We start from the raw sequence: 21,196 nt of genomic DNA on the forward strand, positions 1-21,196 counted from the left end.
ATGACACAGCACCTCCTGTGAATGTAAACACATAACCGGTAGTAGACTTCCGGTTATCTGGATGACCGGCATAATCCGAATCCGTGTAACCATGCACTAATGCATCCTTTTTGCCAAAGCAAATGCACAAATCCTGTGTGCCCTTCAGGTATCTCATGACACCTTTCACTGCTTCCCAATGCTTCTTGCCAGGGTTGGCCATGTATCTAGAAACCACTCCCACTGCAAATGCAATGTCCGGCCTAGTAGCAACCATGGCATACATGAGACTGCCACAAGCTGAAGCATACGGAATCTTGGCCATATCAGCCCTGTCTCTATCTGACTGTGGGCTGTCCATAGCACTGAGTTTCACATATGGAGGCAAAGGAGTACTAGCTTTCTTCCCCCCGTCCATATTGAACCTCTGCAAGACTTTGCCAATGTATTCCTTCTGAGACAAATACAACACATGCTGATTTCTGTCCCGAAGTATCCGCATACCCAAGATGTGATTTGCATCACCCAAATCCTTCATATCAAAGGTTTCATGCAGCCTCTTCTTCAAAGCATCCATCTCTTTACGAGATTTCCCGGCAATCAACATATCATCAACATACAAAATGAGAATCAAGAGACTGCCATCCAAAGCTTTCTTGGTGTACAAGCAGTGATCTATGTCACTTCTCCTGAATTTCTGAGTTTTCATGAATGTATCAAATTTATGATACCATTCTCTTGGTGCCTGTTTGAGCCCATAAAGACTCTTTTTCAGCTTGCATACAAGCTTCTCCTTTCCACTTACTGCATAACCCTCTGGCTGCTGCATATATATCTCCTCATGGAGATCACCGTGAAGAAAAGCAGTCTTCACATCCATCTGAATCAAGTCCAGATCATCATGTGCAACCAAAGCTAACACAGCTCTAAGTGTGGTCATTTTGACCACTGGAGAGAAGATCTCCTCAAAGTCCACACCATATTCCTGCTTGAAGCCCTTAGCCACTAACCTGGCTTTGTATCTTGGCTTTGCATCTGGTGCAACTTTGAGCCTGTATACCCACTTGCATGGCAAAACCTTCTTGCCTGCAGGCAAAGGCACCAACTTCCAAGTTCCATTTTTATGCAGAGAATCCATCTCTGACTTCATGGCACGCTCCCATAGAGCCTTGTCTGCCCTCTGTAAAGCCTCTTTATAACATGAGGGCTCCCCACAGTCAGTGAGCATCAAGTAGTCAACCCCTGGAACAAACCTGTCAGGGGCTCTGGAGGGTCTAGTGGACCTCCGTACCCAATGACCATCATTTGCAGGTTGCTGTCCAGCCTGCATATCACCCATTGGTGGCTCCTGTTCCATGCCATAAGGCTGAAATATAATGCCCGGTATCTCCTCCAACTGTGGTATATCCATAGGGATATCTTCTGCCATCTCTGGCTGTCCATTTGGACCATTTTCAGCACCATTTAAGGGCTGGTTTTCCTGCTGTAATGGCTGATTTACAGCCCTTTGTTGTTGTCCATGATGTCCATCATCATCAAAGATGACTCTGTCAGGCTCCTGTTGCCTTGCAGGCTCCTTATACATGCATGTTTCATCAAAAATGACATCATTGCTGCGTATGATCTTTCTATTCATGGGATCCCAAAGTCTATACCCCATTTCACCTCTGTCACCATATCCTAGGAATATGCATTTGTGAGACTTAGGATCAAGTTTGGTGCGCATTTCCCTGCGTATGTGCACGTACGCAACGCAACCAAACACTCTCAAGTGCTTGTATGACGGAGGCTTCCCTGTCCATACTTCTTCTGGCACTTTCCCACCAAGCCTCGTGTTAGGTGACCTGTTTATAAGGTGAACGGCTGTCATAACAGCTTCAGCCCAAAAACCATGAGGTAATGCAGCATGTGACAACATAGAACGGACCTTCTCCTGTATGGTCCTGTTCATCCTCTCTGCTGTCCCGTTTTGTGGAGGATCATAAGGAGTAGAGAGCTCCCTCTTGATGCCTTTAGCATCACAAAAGTCCTGAAACTGTTTGGACGTATACTCTCCACCATTGTCGGAACGCAAAGCCTTCAGTGTTTTGCCAGTTTGATTCTCAACAAGAGCAACAAACTTCTCAAACACTGAGAATGTATCACTCTTCAAACGAAGAGGATAGACCCACACCTTGCGTGTGGCATCATCAATGAAAGACACAAAGTATTTTGCCCCTCCCAAAGAAAGCTGAGGCATCTCACATACATCTGTATGCACAAGCTCTAACTGAGCATCTTTCTGTCCAAGAGCTTTCTTGTGGGGGCACTGTAGTTGCCTACCATATATACAATGCTCACAAAACTGAAAACTTGAAAACTTTAGAGAAGGCAAGTAACCCAAACGAGACAATTGCTCCATTCCCTTGACACTCATGTGTCCCAACCGGCTATGCCACATAGAAATTTCCGGCAGCTCGGTTGCATTTACATTAGCATGGTGACAAACACCTGCATGCATGAAATAAAGAGTGTCCACCTTAGAGCCTCTGGCAACAACCAGTGAGCCCTTACTAATCTTCCACTTTCCACTACCAAATGTGGTAACATAATCAGCATCATCAAGCTGTCCAGTAGAAAGCAAATTCTTCTTGATCTCAGGCACATGCCTGACATCATGGAGCATAAGCTGTGAGCCATCTGAAAATACAAGCCTCACATCACCTCTGCCAAGAATTTTGCATGCATGGTTATCACCCAAATAAACCACTCCTTCATTGCCAGCAGTATACCTGACAAACAAGTCTCTGCAACCTGTGACATGAAAGGAGGCACCTGAATCAATGATCCATGAGTGCATACCATGACCACCTGTAAGAAGTGAATGGGCATCAAGTGAAGAAGTAAATAGGACCTCATCCTCACTGCCACCTGCATGTGACACATTGATTTCTTCAATCTTGACTCCACTTTTGCCCTTTGGCTTTACATCTTTGGCTTCATCCTTCTCTTTGTCTTTGCCTTTTCCCTTTTCTTTTTGATCAAACACTGCACCCAAAGCACACAAAGTGCTCACAAATGTTCTCCCAAGCTTTACCTCCCACTGCGGAAGCAAGAATGCAACTTTTCTCCCACTTTTTGTGATGAAAACACCAAAATCTGGTTGCTGCAGATTTTGGACAGCACCTTAAATGTGCTCTTTTGCCCTTCCAAAGTACTGTACAGCAGTACCAAGTGCTCACCAATGATGTACCAAACCTGTACCGGCAATTTCAGCAGCTGAATTTGAACCTTTTGATCACTCAAAACAGTGTACAGCCATGCCAAAACATGTACAAATCTGTACCAAATCTGTACCAGCAGGTACAGTAGCAATAAATGCTCTCCTGGCTGTCCAAATGAGTGAAAATCAGACTTTTACAGTCCTGTATACTGCATACAACAGTTCCGAACAGAAATTGGGCAAAAGCCCCTTGACTGCAAGCTGATTTCTGAGGATTCAAGGCATAAATGTCTTGCCTGCTGCTTTGCCAAGCTCAACAAGCATACAAACTTGAAAAGCCCCTTGATTTGAGATCAATTTCTGATCATGCATGGTACATTGACGCACATGAAGGCATCCAGAGTGTTCACGATGCTTCCCCCTGGCCACATATACATCAAATACATGAAAGCCCCTTGATTTACAGGCACATTGAGTGCTTGTAAGGCATCAACACATTATCCACAGCATCAAATGCAATTGCCTGCATGCAAATCAACCAAATCGGCACAAAAGCCCCTTGATTTGCACTGCAATTTGCTGCAATTTGCTGCAATTTTGCCCAAATGTGCGATTTTTCACATCATACAGCATGTATGAGTGCTTAATTGCACAATTACATCAAAAGCCCCAAATTTCGACATCCAATTTCCTGCAAATTGATCCTGATTTGACCAATTTCCTGCAAATTGATCCTGATTTGACCAATTTCCTGCAAATTGATCCTGATTGTGACCAATGTCACCCAATTTTGCCAATTTTGCTCAAAAATTGAGCAATTCGGCGCCTGTATTCGCTCAATTAATGATTGCACCTGCTCAATTGCAAATCCCCAAAAAAAAAATTGAGGCAAATACCTTGATTTCTGAATTTTGTTGCAGGAAACTGATGCAGAAAGGGGGAGGCAAAACTGATTCTGCTTGTGTTGATGGAGTTGGCTGCGCTGCAGATTTAGATCACCAGCTGAATGCACGGCGTTCTTCTATGCTCGCCTGCCTACCAGCTGCCACGCCATCGCTCCGCCTGGTGTTTGCCTGGTTCGCTCGCTGCTGAGCGCCTGGCGCCAAGTGCGTGCGCTGGAACTCCACGCTTCACCAGCTTAATGCTGGCGCCTTTGCTTCACGCCCAGCACTCAGCGCTGGCTCCTTCGCTTCACGCCCAGCAGTCAGTTGCACGTCGACGGGCTCCGTCGGATCCAGCGCTACTTGTTGCCACGTATTCGCCTAGCGCCAGCTACAAGACGAGCTCCGCCCAACGCTAATACGCTGAAGGGCCTTCGCCTAGTGCCTTCTACGCCCAGCGCCAACACCTTCGCTCACACGCTTCGCCTCTTACGCTGAAGGGCCAGCAATCCTATGCTCCTTCGCTCCACGCTCAGATGCAGAAGTGGCTGCCCCAGCCACGCTACAGCCAGGCCTGAGTATGGTCGTGTGCTGCCTCAGCCAGGCCTTGCTGCGAATGTTGATGCCACAACACATCTCACGCTGAAGGGCCAGCGCTCACCACGTTTAATTGCTCCAGTTGATGGAAGCTGAATACGACCAGAACAGACTGAGGGAGGGACCAAGATGGCTCTGATACCAGTTGATGGGGAGAAAACCAGAATTAGGGTTAGGTTAGAGTTCATTCATGGGAGACATACACAGAGAAGCAAGGGAGAGAGAGAGAGAGAGTTGTGGGGATAAGTCAACTCATCAATCAATGAGTGTGTGACTCCCCTATCACACATGTATATTGCACTAGTACACATAGTGCACTTAGTACATTAAAAGTACTAAGTGTACTATGTACTATAACTTATGGGCTTGTACACACTATAAGGGTGGGCATAACGCCTTTACCCCAACACACCCTTGATCAGAAATGGGATCCCAAAAGAAAGGAGGATGTTGATATGGTAGTGGCTTGCTTCTTTTTTCATGATCATATTGCCTTCCATGCTACTAGATCTGAGTACTTCAAGGTTATGGTGAGGAAGATTGGCAAGTATAGTCCATCTTACACTCCCCCATCCTCAGAGACCTTGCATACCACTCTTCTTGAGAAAGAGAGGCATGCTATAGACCAAGCTGTAGAGAACACAAAGCATATGTGGAAAAAGAATGGAGTGTCTTTCATCGCTGATGGATGGAGCGATACACGAAAGAGGTCTATCCATGGGGTAGTGGCCTCTTCTCGAGGAGAGATGTATTTCATTTCATCGCATGATGCATTAGGGACTGGGAAGAGTGCTAATGTGCTTGCATCAGAGTGGACAGGGGCAATAGAGTTTGTTGGTAGTGACCTTGTTATGGGATTTGTTGTGGATGGCGAGGCCACCAACACGGCAGCAGGTGTCATTGTTGAAGGGATGTATCCACATGTGACAATGTCATTTTGCATGGCACATTGCCTCAATAATTTGCTGAAGTGCCTTGGATTGCACCCATCATTGAGAGGGTAAGTCACATGGTCACTTTTGTGTTGAATCATCAATTCTTACTACATGAGTTTCATAAGAAATCAAGCTGTTACATGCGGAAGCTCTGAGATGCTTCTTTCAGCCGCCCTAAACACCATCTAGAACATGCTGATGCAAAAAAGCAGATAGAAGGGAGAGTAGAGAGAGAGAGAGAGAGAGAGAGAGAGAAAGAGCTGGAAATTCAGTATTTCATATGGTACAAAAAGGTACATCTATCTTGCAGCCATAGGCTGCCTTCCATGAAAAGGTAAATCACCTATAGGGAAGTTGCCTTGGATTGCACCCATCATTGAGAGGGCAAGTCACATGGTCACTTTTGTGTTGAATCATCAATTCTTACTACATGAGTTTCATAAGAAATCAAGCTGTTAGTAGTTACATGCGGAAGCTCTGAGATGCTTCTTTCAACCCTAAACACCATCTAGAACATGCTGATGCAAAAACGCAGATAGAAGAGAGAGTAGAGAGAGAGAGAGAGAGCTGGAAATTCAGTATTTCATATGGTACAAAAAGGTACATCTATCTTGCAGCCATAGGCTGCCTTCCATGAAAAGGTAAATCACCTAAACAAAGCCCTAAATCTATGACCCAGCCAACAAGGGGCTAAATAATCAAAACGATGAGCAATTATGCCTATTTATAGGCCTTGAAGTGACCATGTGATCTGGCCGACTGCTGGTCGGCCAGCCCCTAGACATAAAATAAACATATGTTGCAACCGACTGGATCCTCTTCTTCAGTGTACTGGCCAACAGCCCCCATGTCCTCTACTAGTCAACTCTTCTTGCCAAAACAGCATACCATGCTCCAAATCTGTGTTTCTAGTCAGTCTTTATCATGTTGCCTCCAGGATTAACCTTGAGATTAGCATGAACATGTGTGTGCACATGACATCCCCCTCTGCTACACCCGGATGACCCATTTGAGGTTATTACCAACGCTAGCAATCTAACCATTGGCACTGCTTTACAGTGAGATGGAAAACCAATGGCTTATTACATACGGATGTTGAATGTTGCCGAACAAAACTATTCGGTTTACGACAATGAGAGCTTAGGGGTGATCACAGCACTCAAAACCTTTTCTTTATCGGAGAATTCACCGTGAAGACTGATCACCACGCACTTTAAAAAATGGTTACAGACCATGCCTAGTGCCCAATGGGTGATAGGCAAGCCAAGCAAAGTCAACATTTCCCATCAGCTTGAAGACATGACTGAGTATGTCCCTAGAGCAAAAATAATCCCATTTGCTGATGCTCTTAGTCGGAAGGCCACCATTCAAACATTGCAAGAGTCCACTATGCTAGAGATTCAAGGCAAAGATTAAGATTAGTATGAAGGCACAATATAAGGATTCTGTGGAATTCGAGACTCCACCCTCAGTTTAGAATCGGGCAACTATATAGTTCAAGATGGCTGGTTATTTGATCCCTCTCCCCTCTTCGAGGATAGTACATAGTACAAGAGGCTTGTTGATTCTCCTATTTATTTGACTTACACCAAGCTCGACATTTCTTACCGTGTCAGTGTATTCTCAGTCAGTTTTCTTCCACTCCTCGACATTCTCATTGGCATGCCGCTCTGAGGGTTCTCTGATTCTTATCCGGTACCTTGGACTATGGTCCCTCTTTCAGTGGACGCACTGAGCTTGTTGGATACTCTGATGCTCATTGAGTAGGTGATCAAGATACTCGACGATCCACTTTTGGTTATTGCTTCACTCTTAATTCCAGTCTGATTTCCTAGAGATCCAAGCAGCAAAATACAGTTTCATTATCTTCTACTAAGACTTGTCAGAATACGCAGCGGAGATGATGACCAAATCTGGGAACACGAGCAAAAACGTAGGCAGAAAAACAGCACAAGAGAGAAATGAAATGAAATGAAATGATATATTAACGTCTTCAAAAGGCCAAAATGACCTATGAGACCAAAAAGGTTACAACAATTGGTGGATCTGATACAATGTCTGTGTAAGAAAAGCTAAAAACAACTAACTGAAACTGAAATAACTGTGAGGAAAAGTACGGTACTAGGAGCTCCTAATGGATAACATCTGGGAGGAAAACTCTAGCAACAAAGGTAAGCATCATACGCATCACTATCCAAAGATGTCTCTCATCGGTCGATGGCGGATATCCTCAATGTCCTCCATGGTGAGTACTCTGACTGGACGTCTCCCATGCCGTGCTAGTATGGTCCTGATCCTCTGTTGTAGTCTCTGCCGGTGTCGAGATGGGCCTCTCATCTTGGGGCGCCTGGACCGCCCCAGCTCTATAGCCCGATCAATCAGTGTACCTCTAGTGCGGCTATACTCTGGGGCTAGCTGCAATGCCTGCTGGCCTGACTGCTCAATCTCTGGTCAAAAGAAGTCTGTAATCTGCCTCTGTAGGTGTGTCTCCCTCTCTGATCCCGTCCCTCTCAAGAGACCCTCTCTATGTCTACGAAGCTCCAGCAAGTATAATCCGAGACATCTCTGATCCTGGTATCTCATGACTCTAGAAAGTGGTCCGAAACCCTCTCTAAACAAGCAGTGAAAACGGCCTCGTATCTCATAATATACTGGACAGTGACATATGTAATGTAACTCTGTCTCTGGCTCCATCTGGCATAGCTGACAAATCCTGGCCTCAGCTGGTACTCCTCTGAATCTGCCAGTCTCAATCTCTAGCTGGTGTGAGGATGTGCGCATCTGACCAATAACACACCGTACCCCATGAGAAAGATGAGTATCCATGTAGCTGGGTCTAATCACAAACCCATCCTGCGTGAGCTGGAGAAGATGATCCCTATAGAAAGCCATCTTCGTACCAAGCTCCTGTGTCGGCTGTATCCATGTCCTCCTAGTGTCCAGCTGAATCAAGTCCTGCCTGATAAGTCTGGTAATCTCTGCCCGTGTGAGAGAGAGGGAGGGTGCATCCAGGGAGTACTGAAATGGAGGTAGCCTTTCCATACTAAAGCCATGCAACTGGAACCAAGCTGTCATCTGTGCATACCAACATGATCCGTCTCCCTGTGATGCCAACTGTCGTGAAGACTCCAGGGCTAAGCGAGCATATCTGTCTCTGTATAAAGGAGACTAATCGAGTGAGTGCCTCTACCACCAATGGAGGGGCAGCCATCTCTGCACGGATAATATCATGTGGTACGGAGGCCTTGGCCCTAATCATCCGGGAAATCATAGAAACCAAGGGCCTCTCCATATGTCTCCATCCATCAGTGCTACCAGCTCGGCTGTGGTGATCCACTGAGGGTCCCCATATCTCCACTCCATACAGCATGGCTGAAGTGACCAAAGTGTCAAAGAGCCAGAGCTTTGTTCAAGGTTCGTGAAACTGAACCTGCGAACACATCCTCTCGGTCTCCCCAATGCTGCATAAGCTTTGGTCAATCTGGTCTCCGCTGCTCTCCTCAAGGAAAATAGTGGGCCACTGAAAACCACACCAAGGTAAGTATACGCATCTGTATGCTCCACTGTCTCCTGACCATATGTAAAGGTGGGTACTGACCTCCTAACCCACTGTGCTGTGGTGTTAAACACCATCACCTTGGTTTTACCAAGGTTAACAGACAATCCACTGTCCTGTGCAAATGTGTGCAATGCATCCAAATGACGCTGCATCCCCTCTGGAGAATCTGAGATCAGCACAATATCATCAGCATACAATAACAGCGGAATCCATGTCCCTGCTAGCTGTGCTCCTGTGTCACCCTCCCGCTCTACATAGTCTGAAACCTCATCCACGTACATCCCAAATAAGGTGGGAGAAAGGGGGCAGCCCTGTTTCACTCCAATAGTGGAGTGAACCATCTCAGATATACCCTGAGTAGTACGTACCTGTCCCACAACTGTCCTGTATAAAGCCATGATTCCCCAAATCAGCTCTGTGGGCACTCCCATCTCCTGTAGTCTGCGCATCAATCTGGCTCTCGGTACTGTGTCAAAGGCTTTGCGGAAATCCACAAAGCAACAATAAATCCTCCTGCCATATAATCTGCCCTCCTCAATAATAGCTCTGAGTGTCAAGATATGGTCAAGAGTGGAGAAACCTCTCCTGAACCCTGCCTGCCCTGATGCACGTATGCCCTCTCTCTCTGCCCATCTACTCAACTCCTGCTCAAGAACAGATGCATATAATCTAGCCAATGTGTGACCAATCATGATGGTACGATAATTCCCAGGAAGTATGGGATCCCCTGACTTGAAGATAGGCACAATTGTGGACATATTCCAAGTCTCAGGAAAACCCTCACACATGGCTCGGTTAAACATCATAGCAATAAGCTCTGCAAGCATATCTCTAGCATGAATAAAGTGCTCTGCTACCAAACCATCATGATCATATGCTCTCCCAGTCCTCATCCTGTCAATAGCTTTCTTTACCATCTCAGCAGTAAAGAAAGCACATGTCTCTGGGCATGGCTCCGATGGGTCTGGCAGGGGCGACTGTCCTGCTGCTGTGTACAGGGATGCTGCATACTCACCCCAAATCTCTGTGGAGGTAATGGCTGGTGAGGGTGAATGCTCATGAAATAGTCTCCATGCCTCGCCTGAGTCCCGACTCATAAATAACTGATACAAATCCCTCTCTAACTGAGCAAGATAAGCCCTCTTCTTCCATCGCACTAGGTGCCGGAAGGTAATCCGTGACTGTCTGTGAGTGGTAACACCCATGAGCACCTCTCTCTGTAATCTGATCCTCATCTCTCTGCACTCCTCATCATACCGACTGTTCTGGGGCATGTTCCCAGATCGTCTCCGTGTAGGCTGACTATGGGGATATGCCTCTAATGCTGCAGCATGAAGCGTTTCTATCAATATCTGAGTGAGCTCATCTAATGGCCGTCCCAGCTCCTCGGCACATAAGCGTCTCTATATCTCATCCGTGTACACGGTGTCAGTCTCCCTCGTAAAGGTATAACGAGTGTGTGTGGAGACCTGTCCCAATGGAGCGGTGCTGAACTGAAATGTGAGAGTGAAGGACAAGATAGCATGATCCACTGCTATTCCAACCGGCCTAGTGCCTACCATAAAATCCTGAAAAGAGGGAATGAGACTGGGCTGAGCCATAACATAGTCCACTGTACTAGCACCATGCCTATGTGGAAAGCAAGTGAAACCGCCCGATGTCGGGAATCTCTGTAGGCCATTCAGGATGGCCAATCCATGTGCAGTCCCCATGTCTATCAAATACCGCCCATACACTGTATGTTCCTCATCCTGTGATAGTCTAGATAGTCCCATATCCCTAACATCAAGCTCCCTCAACATCTCCTCTGAGGTATCATAAAATACTGTCTGGTTATGGGCGGTCCTGGCATTGAAGTCCCCCAGGAGAATGATGTCACCATCCCTGGAGAACTCCCAAATATCATCATCCAAAATAGAAAAGGGAGACTGCCTGCTAGGTGATGCATACACTGATGTACTAGGAGCAAAATAGCATATAGCAATGTAGAGATATCTGCCCGTCTCTGGCCTCAGTCTAACCCACATGTACCTAGCCTGCTCATCTCTGCGAACTATATGTATCAGTGGCTGTAGCTCCTCTCTAAACAATACTGCCACTCCTCCTGAGCCCCGTCCTCTATGCTCTGAACGAGTCTCCTGTCTACAAGCTGTCTCCCATCGGTATCCACTAACATGTGGCATGGACTGTCCAGGAGCCTGATGCGTCTCACAGTAGAAGATGATGTCCCTCCCAGTGAAACTATCCTCAAAAGCCCCTACATCAAGACGTAGAGATCCATTACAATTCCAAGTAGCAACTTTGAGTGTAGTCCCATAGGTCTCGCGCCGTCATGAAGAGCGCCTCTCCATAATCACCACTCTACCATCTCTATAGAAGGCCACTTTCCCTTTCTCTCGGGCTGCCCTTATCTCTGGCTTAACTTCTTTCATGTGAGCAAGTTGCGAGAGTGTGAGGTCATCTCCGAGAAATATTCCAGTCTTCTTGAGTGTAGGACGTCTCTTCAAGAAGTCCTTCTTCGCTTCCATGGAGGGGAAACGAATGATAAGTGCTCTCTCCTTAGAAGATTCGCCACCACTACCTTCTCTCTTCTTTCCCACTCTCCATGCCTTTGTGTGCGTGGCTTCAATGCCCATCATAGAGAAGAGCTCCTTGGTTTCCCCTTCCGCATCATCACGGTCTTTTAGACCGGACACTCGTACATGTAAGGCCCGGGTCTTCCTCCTTTGCTCCTCTTCAAGGGTCATGTTGATGATGGTGGGAGTGGGGATGGGTGGCGATTCTTTACCTTTCCCTTTCTTGGCGACCTCGATCCATTTCTCCGCCTCGTCCATCTTCTTTTGTCTTTGTGATCACCTCCACCCATGAAGATGTCTTCTCTTTATGTTGCTCCTCTTCCTCTCGAATGATCCTCATTTGCTCCTTGATGGTATTCAGCTCTTCAAGAAAGGAGGGCTGAAATTTTCCATCCTCAAGATTGCTTTTTGAAGTGGCTGCCAACTCTTTTTTGAGGGCTGAGATTTCAGCCGCTTGACTCTTAGCATGCAATTTGGCCTCCACTAGTTCCTCCTTTAAAGCTGAAATCTCAGCCTCTTGCTTGGAAGATCTCTCTTCGAGCTCTTGGATTTTGTCAAATCCCTTCTCGAGTTTGGAGAGGCGGTTTATGATTGCGGTGACGGAAGAGTCGACCATCTTCTTGTTTTCTTTGATAATTGTGCCGAGCTTATCCTCCATCTTCACGAGCTCCTCTTTAAACCCGGTCTTGGTCATGACTTTTTGCAGATTCCCACAGTCAATGGACTGAAAATTAATCCATGACACAGGAGCAAAACAGCAGCAAACAGGGGGGGTTCAAGTCATGTAGGGAAAAGGGGGAAAGAGAGGAGAAGAGAGTTATGTTGCTGCCTTGGGGGCTTGAGGAAGGGTGGGTGGGAAAAGGGAGGCCGAATCAGGCGAACAGCGAAGAGGGGGGGAGGCGCAGTCGAACAGCGAAGAGGGAAAACAGGGAAGGGAAGGGGGGGGGGCGCGCAGGCGGGCAGCGAAGAGAGAGAGAGGGGGGGAGGGCGGCGCAGGGGCGAGGGGGGCAGGGCGGCCGAAACAGGCGAAACAGGGAAGGGGGGGGAGGCGCAGGCGGGCAGCGAAGAGAGAGAGAGAGAGAGAGAGAGAGAGAGAGAGATGTAGGCGTGTAACTCTGCTCTATATACACAAGAAGATCCCGAGAACTGATACAAATGAGGTATGGGCGCTGAGGACCTATATATACCCCCCTAGAGGGCAGTCGGCCAGCATAAGGAAAAGCCCACGACATTGCAGTCGGCCAGCAATCTGGTGCCCAAAACTGATCAAAACCAGTCGGCCAGCAGCAAGAGTACCCACGACTGATAAACATCCAATCGGCCAGCACTGTACTGCTCTTGGCACCCTCTGGCAGCCCTCCCAAGCCTCAGAAAAATGGAAAAAAATAGGGGAAAAATACGGGGAGTGAGGAAAAATGATAAAACACCTCATAAGGGCGGACACACCCACAACAAAGGCCTTGGTGTCTAAAACTGGACAGGAGATGACTTCTAACACCCCCTCTCAGCTCCTGGCTGTGTGACCAACCACTGGGAGCTGGGGTGCCGCCTGAGCAAATCCTGAGAGAGCGACTTCGTGAAGAGGTCCACCGTACTATCCTCCGTCCAACAGAACTCCCAGCAAGATGTCATCAGCAACGATCTGTTCACGAACAAAGTGCCTCTCGATGACCATGGGTTCCTCCAATGGAAGCCCAAACCTGCAATGTAACCTCCTGCTCCTGGGCCTGAAGTAGATCCCCTCGTGTCCGGATCTCCTCCCCAAACCGAGTCACTCCAACCGTGGAGTCGGACTCCATCCAACAATTCCCCTCCTATGTACAAGAGTCCATGATCCTTCGCATGCCGCAGAAACCACAGGAAACGCAATCCTGCCTCCCAAAGAGACATCTGCAACCACGAGCTCAACTGCCTCATCAGGAAGCTCCCGTCCAATCTGGTGTCCATCAACCAGATCAATGAACCATACAGCTTCTGAGTCACAGAGACATCACACTGCTCACAAGGATCAACACCTGTTACAGTGCACAAACAAGTCCTGGAAACCTGATGAAACCTGTCAACCACCCCCTCTGAATCCGGAACGACAAAGCCTGGAGAAACCACCTCCTTCTGCAAGTAAGCACCTGCCACCTACCTGGCTTTCCGAAAGGTCCCCGTGGAAAGAACATCCTCAACTACTGGAAGTTCTATGTCCCGAACACGACGAGACATCAGAGCATAAGTGACCTGTTCAGCTTCCTCTGACTCACGAACACAAGAACTACCAACATCAGTACTGGAAAGTTCCTGCCAACTGCTGCCATCTACTGGCAAGCTATCCACCATCTGGTCCCGGAAAGCCCGCACCTGCAGCGTATCCACACCTGAGTAGCCATTACCAGACTGCCACTCATCACAATCCTGAGGACCTGGGAGAGAGAGTGCTGAAAGCTTGTAAACTCCATTCTCCACTCCACCTTCCCAAACCACTTGGCCTGTTGCTTTGTCCCGGAGAGCAACAAAATGCTCATCAAACTCCACCCGTACGCCAGTCTTGCACACCTGATGCACTGACAACAGATGAAAACCAAGTGCCGGAACATACAACACCCGGGAGGAATGCTTCCCCCCTCTGCCATCGGGAACTATCTCCATCCTGCCCTCACTGTGAACTGGGATAGTGGACGTATCCCCAGTAAGAATATGACCAGAAAGCCTGCAGAGATCCTGTAAACCGGAACGGGAAGGAGTCATGTGCCTGGAAGCACCACTATCGAGAATCCACTCCCGAGTATCCGTTGCGGAGAGTCCTCCAATCTCCTCCCTGCCTGAAGAAAATGAAACATCGGTGTCCATCACCTCCAGGTGCACAAAAGCCGGAGTCTTCATGATTGCTGCTGAGGAGTCTTCACCCTTCTCGGTCTTCCGCTTGGGACACTGTCTCCAGTAGTGGCCTTTCTCGCCACAATCATTACAGGTCCTCTCTGCCTTCAGTTTCTCGCGGTCAGCGTCGGACTTCTTCTCAGAAGACTTCTCCGATGAAGCCTTCCCTTTGCTCGAGGTACGGCCTTTCGACCGTTGGCCAGTTAAGGCCTCCGAACCTCCACCCTGAGGAGGGTTCGTGAATCGTTCCTCCTGGTCCAGGACCATGGGCACAAGCTCCTCCCACGTGATGGTGCTGAGCCTGCCACTGGTAATTAAAGAGGAGTAAAATGCTGAGTACGAAGAGGGCAAATGTGGCAGCAACGTTATGGCCATGTCCTCTGACGATATCTCCTTCCTAGCCTGAAGAACTTCCTGCTGAAGAGCCTGCAGCTTGTTAATATGCTCCCGCATCGTCGACGACTTTGCAGGGCTCATAACCCGCATCTGTACTTCCAAGGAAATCCTCTTCATGGGCGATACCCTGTTGTAAAGTGAGGCCAAATGCTGCCATATACCTCTGGCCAGCGTCATATGCTTTACATGATTGATTACCTGCAGTGTGCAGTTGAGGAAAATAAACAAACAGACCCTGGCGTTGACGCGATCCCACATCTGCGTCTGGGCCTCCCGGTCCTTTCGGGTTGACGGTAACTCCCCTTCCTCTACTTCCGGCCGTGGAACACCAACAACGACGAGATCGGCGAGGTCGTAAGACTCCAGAACGGATTCCATCATCACCTTCCATATGCCGTAGTTGCTCCCGTCCAACTGACGGTCCACCGGGAACGTGGGGAGTGTCGGGATCTTCACATGTCTCTCGGCCATCTCAAACAGATCTGCCATAGCGGGGATGTACTCTGAAAAGGGTGGGTTGGTGGGAACAAAGAAGAACTAAAACTTGCAAGTGGCTGTCCAGCAAATCAGCCCGCCTTCCTCTTGCTTCTCCTCTTCCCGATCAGCCCAAAACAGTCTACCAATCAGCCACAAAACAGTCCCCCTCTTGCTCACACAAATCCCAAGACCTATCTAGAGCCTAGGCTCTGATACCATGTCAGAATACGCAACAGAGATGATGACCAGATCTGGGAACACAAGAGCAAAAACGCAGGCAGAAAAATAGCACAAGAGAGAGAGAGATGTAGGCGTGTAACTCTGCTCTATATACACAAGAAGATCCCGAGAACTGATACAAATGAGGTATGGGCGCTGAGGACCTATATATACCCCCCTAGAGGGGGGTCGGCCAGCATAAGGAAAAGCCCACGACTGATAAAAAGGTCCACGACTGCATAAATGCAGTCGGCCAGCAATCTGGTGCCCAAAACTGATCAAAACCAGTCGGCCAGCAGCAAGAGTGCCCACGATTGATAAACATCCAGTCGGCCAGCACTGTACTGCTCTTGGCACCCTCTGGCAGCCCTCCCAAGCCTCAGAAAAATGGAAAAAAATAGGGGGAAAATACGGGGAGTGAGGAAAAATGATAAATCTGGATACCTACTGTGAGTTGTTATGGTTGTTCCAAACTCGTTCCAAATGTTGAGCAATCTTGATGTACTCTCGGATTATTCGATTCATATTCTTACGGACAGCTAGAGTGCCTTGGCGTTGGCTCGAACTTCATCCTTCCATTGAGGTCCACTTTCACTTCATTAGCGAGCTGGTTGTCAATGGCATCATTACACTGGAGTAGTGTCCTTCTCAAGACAACCTTGCTGATCTCTTCTTCCTCGAGATGCTATTGATCAGCTCCTTACCCGTATGGGAGTCGGACCCCGTGTTGGTGCTAAGAGGAGGTGTTGGACAGTGTTCATCTCCAACATTTACCCTCCATTTTATGCCTCTTTTATCTAGATATTTATCTGAAGTCATTAAGGATTTTTCCCATATTTTTCAACTATTTTATAGCTTAGTTTTAGGCTATTTTAGACATTTTTATCAATCCTGGACATTTGTCCTCCTGCCTTCCAGGCCAATTGGCTCTACATATATGTATATAAGCATGGACATTTTTCATTCATAATTCAATCAATAATTTTTTGTTTTAGGCTCACATATTGGATCTCTCTTGGCTGTCTACTCTCTCTTGCGTGATCTCTATTTGCTTCTACTTTATATTCACATATCTCACAATGAGAGGGTTTATTAATGGTGGGCAAATGAATTAAGCACTAAGCTTGGATTACCAGTCACATACACACAAATTGTTGATTAGTAGTACGCATAATTAACCATAATGAATGAGACTAAAAACAATGATTAACTCAAAGACAAGAGAGCATAGTCTCCATGATCACCTTGTATGAAGGTGTGTATATATCATACTGGCAAGATTAACTTTGCATATCAGTTATTTCCAACAAAAACCAATACATCTTAAGGATACCCCAAAAAACTGCTAATAGTGTGTGTGTTGCATATGTGATTCTCTATGTGTATATATGCATGTATACTAACATGCCATCAAAGCCCTCCAAACCAAACTGAAGCTGCTTCAATGCTAGTGAGCAGGAGAAGGGGGGGGGGGAGAGAACACTTACATTGTTGAGGAGGTTGTTGACGAGGGCGTGGAGCTCCGCGGGCCCTACGTTCTGCGGGAGGTCCAAAGGGTTCCCAAGAGGCCTGCCTTCGGGATCGGATAGCAGGCAAATGATGTTGTTCACCACCGCATCGCCTCCTAACGTAGCCGCCATAGAACCCTCAACCTTGCAACCGCGCAAGAAAATGTCTAATTATTTAAATCGACCGTGTATTGGTTTATGGAGAGTGGGGGCAACTCATCTCTCTCGCTCTCGCTCTCTACCGACGTTAATACCCCCCCCTCTCTCTCTCTCTCTCTCTCTCTCTCTCTCTCTCTCTATATATATATATATATATACTAGTCCTCAACCAGCGCGTTGGTGCTTTATGTAAAAGGGAGGCGAAGCGGCTCCAACAATGAAGCATCAGCCAGCAATGAAGTCTCTCCTTGTCCTGAAGTTGTCCATGGTTAATATGTAATAGATATATATATATATATTACATCTCACACCAGATGCAAGCTCTCTCTCTCTCTCTAGCAACCCCCCCTCTCAATAGACATGTATCTTTCTCTAGTCCGTTTGCAAACATAAAATATTCACAATGATGAGATGATTATCTTAAACCATATGTGAAATACCCTTGCCACCATAAAAATATCAGCAATGATGAGATGATTGTCTTAAACAATGTTACGACTTAGTGCCTTAAAGTTTTGTTGATGTAGTGTTTCTGATGTGTTGTTCACGCTCCCGTGGTGCCTGAAATCAAAGGTTTTTTAACAAACTTGAGGCTTCATAGGACTAAAGGTAGGAAACAAAGGGATACTCCCGCAAATGGATGAGAGGCTTAGGATGATTAAAGCTAAGAAACAAAGGGATACTCCCCTAAATGTGGATGAGAGGCCTCATGGTTTAAATAATGTTGTTTAGGCAAAATTACCGAGGGGTAAGAGCAAGAATTGATCAAGTCAGAGAAGCTAATTCTGCTAATCATAGTGTGCAAAGCGCTTCTACCAGCCTCATGTTGAAGGGTCCACACCACTTCTACCACTATCAAAGGTTTGGCATGAAGCACCTCTATATCTCCTATCACTTTCCATGCTGCCTCATAAGCTAACTACCATCAAGGTTGCCTAAAGCTTCCCATCACTTTATCTGGCTCTAGAGTAGTCCCAAACTATACCACTTAACCTCAACCGCCAACTCCATGATGCATCTTAAACCATCGATTTCTTAACAGCAGCTTCACTACGACTTGGGTGATACGAGGACACATTCTTCATTAGGAAGGGGGTATTTTAAACCATTCCATTGGTTAACATGGTTTCATTTATGTGACCTATAATAAGGCACTTCGCCATCTTACCCACTCAAACAGGTACTTAACTTTTGTAAGACGATGTTGGTGGAACATATAAAGCAGCCTTACCATAATGTCAAATATGGGGAAACTTTACAGATTCTATGTACATAGATGCTTAAGAGTAGTAATAGAGGCCATACCATTTTTAAGTTTGGTCGGCTAGTGTGAAAACTAGTCATTTCTATATATGTCATTTTTGGCAATAAGCAAGACATAATCATTTCCTTGCAATCATTCCCTTACAATAGTTTACTTATGAGCTCTCTTTTGTGCCTCATCTTGCTTACCTGTATGATTTTGAATTTGTGTTTTCCAGATAGATGCTCACTTGAATAGGTTTGAATGTAGGTTTTCCTCTTTAATTAGCTTCTTCTTTCCCTACTTTTTGTGAGAGATAACCATTGCGAAGGACCATCTCTCCTTGCCTCCATCTAGGCATTAAGAGCTCTATCTTCACCCCTTTGGTAAGAAGCATTCTGGTGTGACAATAGAGAGAGGACATGAGATAGATAAGCTAGTGCACCCACAATGGGAAGTTCCATTTGATGCTCAAAGGTAAGACCTAATAACACATGCTTCAGTAAGGCTAAGGTAAAAGCTCTTGACTTAAACACCCAACACCATTTGGTGTGAATGAAAATATCAATGGCACCGATTATACCCTCTTTGGAATTTTAAGCTCAAGGATATCTTATCTTCCTATGAGCTTTGGGACATAATGAAAATATCAATGGCACTGATTATCCCGTCTTCAAAATTTTGAGCTCAAGGATATATTATCTTCCTATGAGCTTTGGGATATAATTATTGGTGTGAATGTTCACCTCCCACCAACAATAAGGGATACAAAAGTCAACCCTACCATTTGCTACCGACCTTATTCAAGCTTGGAGAACAAAGGGATGTAGATGCTCTTTGCATGATCATTTTTAGCATAGAAGAAGAGAGTGTCTTAACCATGGTTCAATATGTCTTCATAGCTATGAAAACAGTATAAGCTATGTTGCAAAGAAATTTTAAGATCTTAAATCCCTCAAGGATTTGAATCTCAAGAATCAACTTCAATAGAAGAAGCTAAATGAAGGAGTGAAATGTGCCCTTTGTGCGTTTCACATTCTGTATATTTAGATCATTGAGTCGAGTCATTGAGTCGAGTGGTAGATAATTTGGACAGGTTGGTCATGTGACATTTCGTAGGTTTCTTTGTAAAAGTCAAGCATTGGAGTATATAAAAGTCTCACTTTAGTGGGAAATAACCACTTTTTAGGGCGAAATGTTAATCCACTTTGGGTGTGAAAAGGGTAGAAGTCTTTAGAAATTGGGGGAAGAGTTGAGCTGAAGCCTCTATAAACACCCCTCATTTGTACCTCTCTTACACTTTTTAGCATTTAAACCCTCGATCTCCAATCTAGAGCTCATAAGTAGTTGTGTCTCACCTTGTAATGTATATTTAACATATTCTCCATGGATTAAGCTTGCATTAGTCTATGTTTTCATAGAATTAGTGTGTAAATAAGTAGATTAAGTCATAATTTAGGATAATTAGGATTTTGGAAACCCTAATTGACCCTAATTATCTATACAAACCATAATCCAAAAACCCCTATTCTCTTCCCCACACTCTCTAGTAACATAAGATGATGACACATTTTTTGCTCTAATTCTTTCCATATCTAAACCCTTATCTCAAATTAAGAAGAGGAAAGAAGATAATGATAGAAGATGAAGAAGGGCAAGAGGAATCAAGCATGAGAGGACATACCAATGCATTGAAGAGAGTGCTACATCAACAAATAAAACCAAGCCGAGAAAAGTATTTACATCAATTATGGAGTGACACACATGGAGGAATCTTAGTTGTGCCCATATTTGTCCTAACTGAAAGGTGAAGGATTCTACTTGTGTTGATCTTGTGGAAGTCTTTCATGATAGTTCATTTGATGAGGATATTTTTCATGCATATTTTTTTGAGCATTATGATGCACTTGCATGAGCCTTCTATCATGGAGAGTTCTCTTGGGAATTATTGTAAACCCCCAAATGAGGAGAGTATCCCACTTGTGGGTGGGTTCTTTTAATTATTGTAAACCCCCAAATGAGGAGAGTACCCCACTTGTGGGTGGGTTCTTTTAATTATATGATTCTATGGAGAGTGCACATTATTCCACCATACCCTTTGAGAGCACACATGCAGTTTCTGGGTATGATTGATACTTTATCAATATGAATTGTTATCACATATGGGAGGAGCTCATAAATACGGAAATTTTTTATAATGACATAAATAATATTGATGAAGATATGAGGAGAGAAGGATGAGTGATGAGATTAATGAGATAAGAGCAATGTTGATCGTGTTTGAGGAGAGCAGGTATGATGTATCCTCGCACCAGGAGAGTTGGTATGATGCATCTTCACACCATGAGATATTTTCACATGTTTTTTAGATGCGCATAGCCCTTGATATCACATATGCTTTTGAGGGTACACTCGTGTACACTCAAGTCTTATTATGAAAGTGTGGAGGATTGTCATGGGTTTATCACATTCTCTAAGAAGCATATACATGAAGATTTGAAGGAGCCTTATTTTGTAATTCTATCCATGAAGATTTCCCATCATCTAAAGGAGGAACATGGTGCCTTCTTGGTGGTTTTGTACATTATTCATCATGTGTT

The 21,196-nt window shown here is 45.8% G+C and overlaps 1 protein-coding gene across 1 annotated transcript in view; it reads right to left on the minus strand.

Annotated features, from left to right (window-relative positions):
- LOC147608808 (WD-40 repeat family protein / notchless protein) overlaps positions 1–17,475 on the minus strand; it is a 100,680-nt gene extending 83,205 nt beyond the window's left edge. The window contains exon 1 of the mRNA XM_086788200.1: positions 17,174–17,475. Coding sequence (XP_086644326.1) covers positions 17,174–17,326 — 153 coding nt within the window. The 5' untranslated portion in view covers positions 17,327–17,475. The remainder of the gene's footprint in view (positions 1–17,173) is intronic.
- Positions 17,476–21,196: the final 3,721 nt, after the last annotated feature.

Source organism: Cibotium barometz, chromosome 52 (genome assembly GCF_041138505.1).
Source record: "Cibotium barometz isolate CiBa-2024 chromosome 52, ASM4113850v1, whole genome shotgun sequence".
Classification (NCBI taxonomy): domain Eukaryota; kingdom Viridiplantae; phylum Streptophyta; class Polypodiopsida; order Cyatheales; family Cibotiaceae; genus Cibotium; species Cibotium barometz.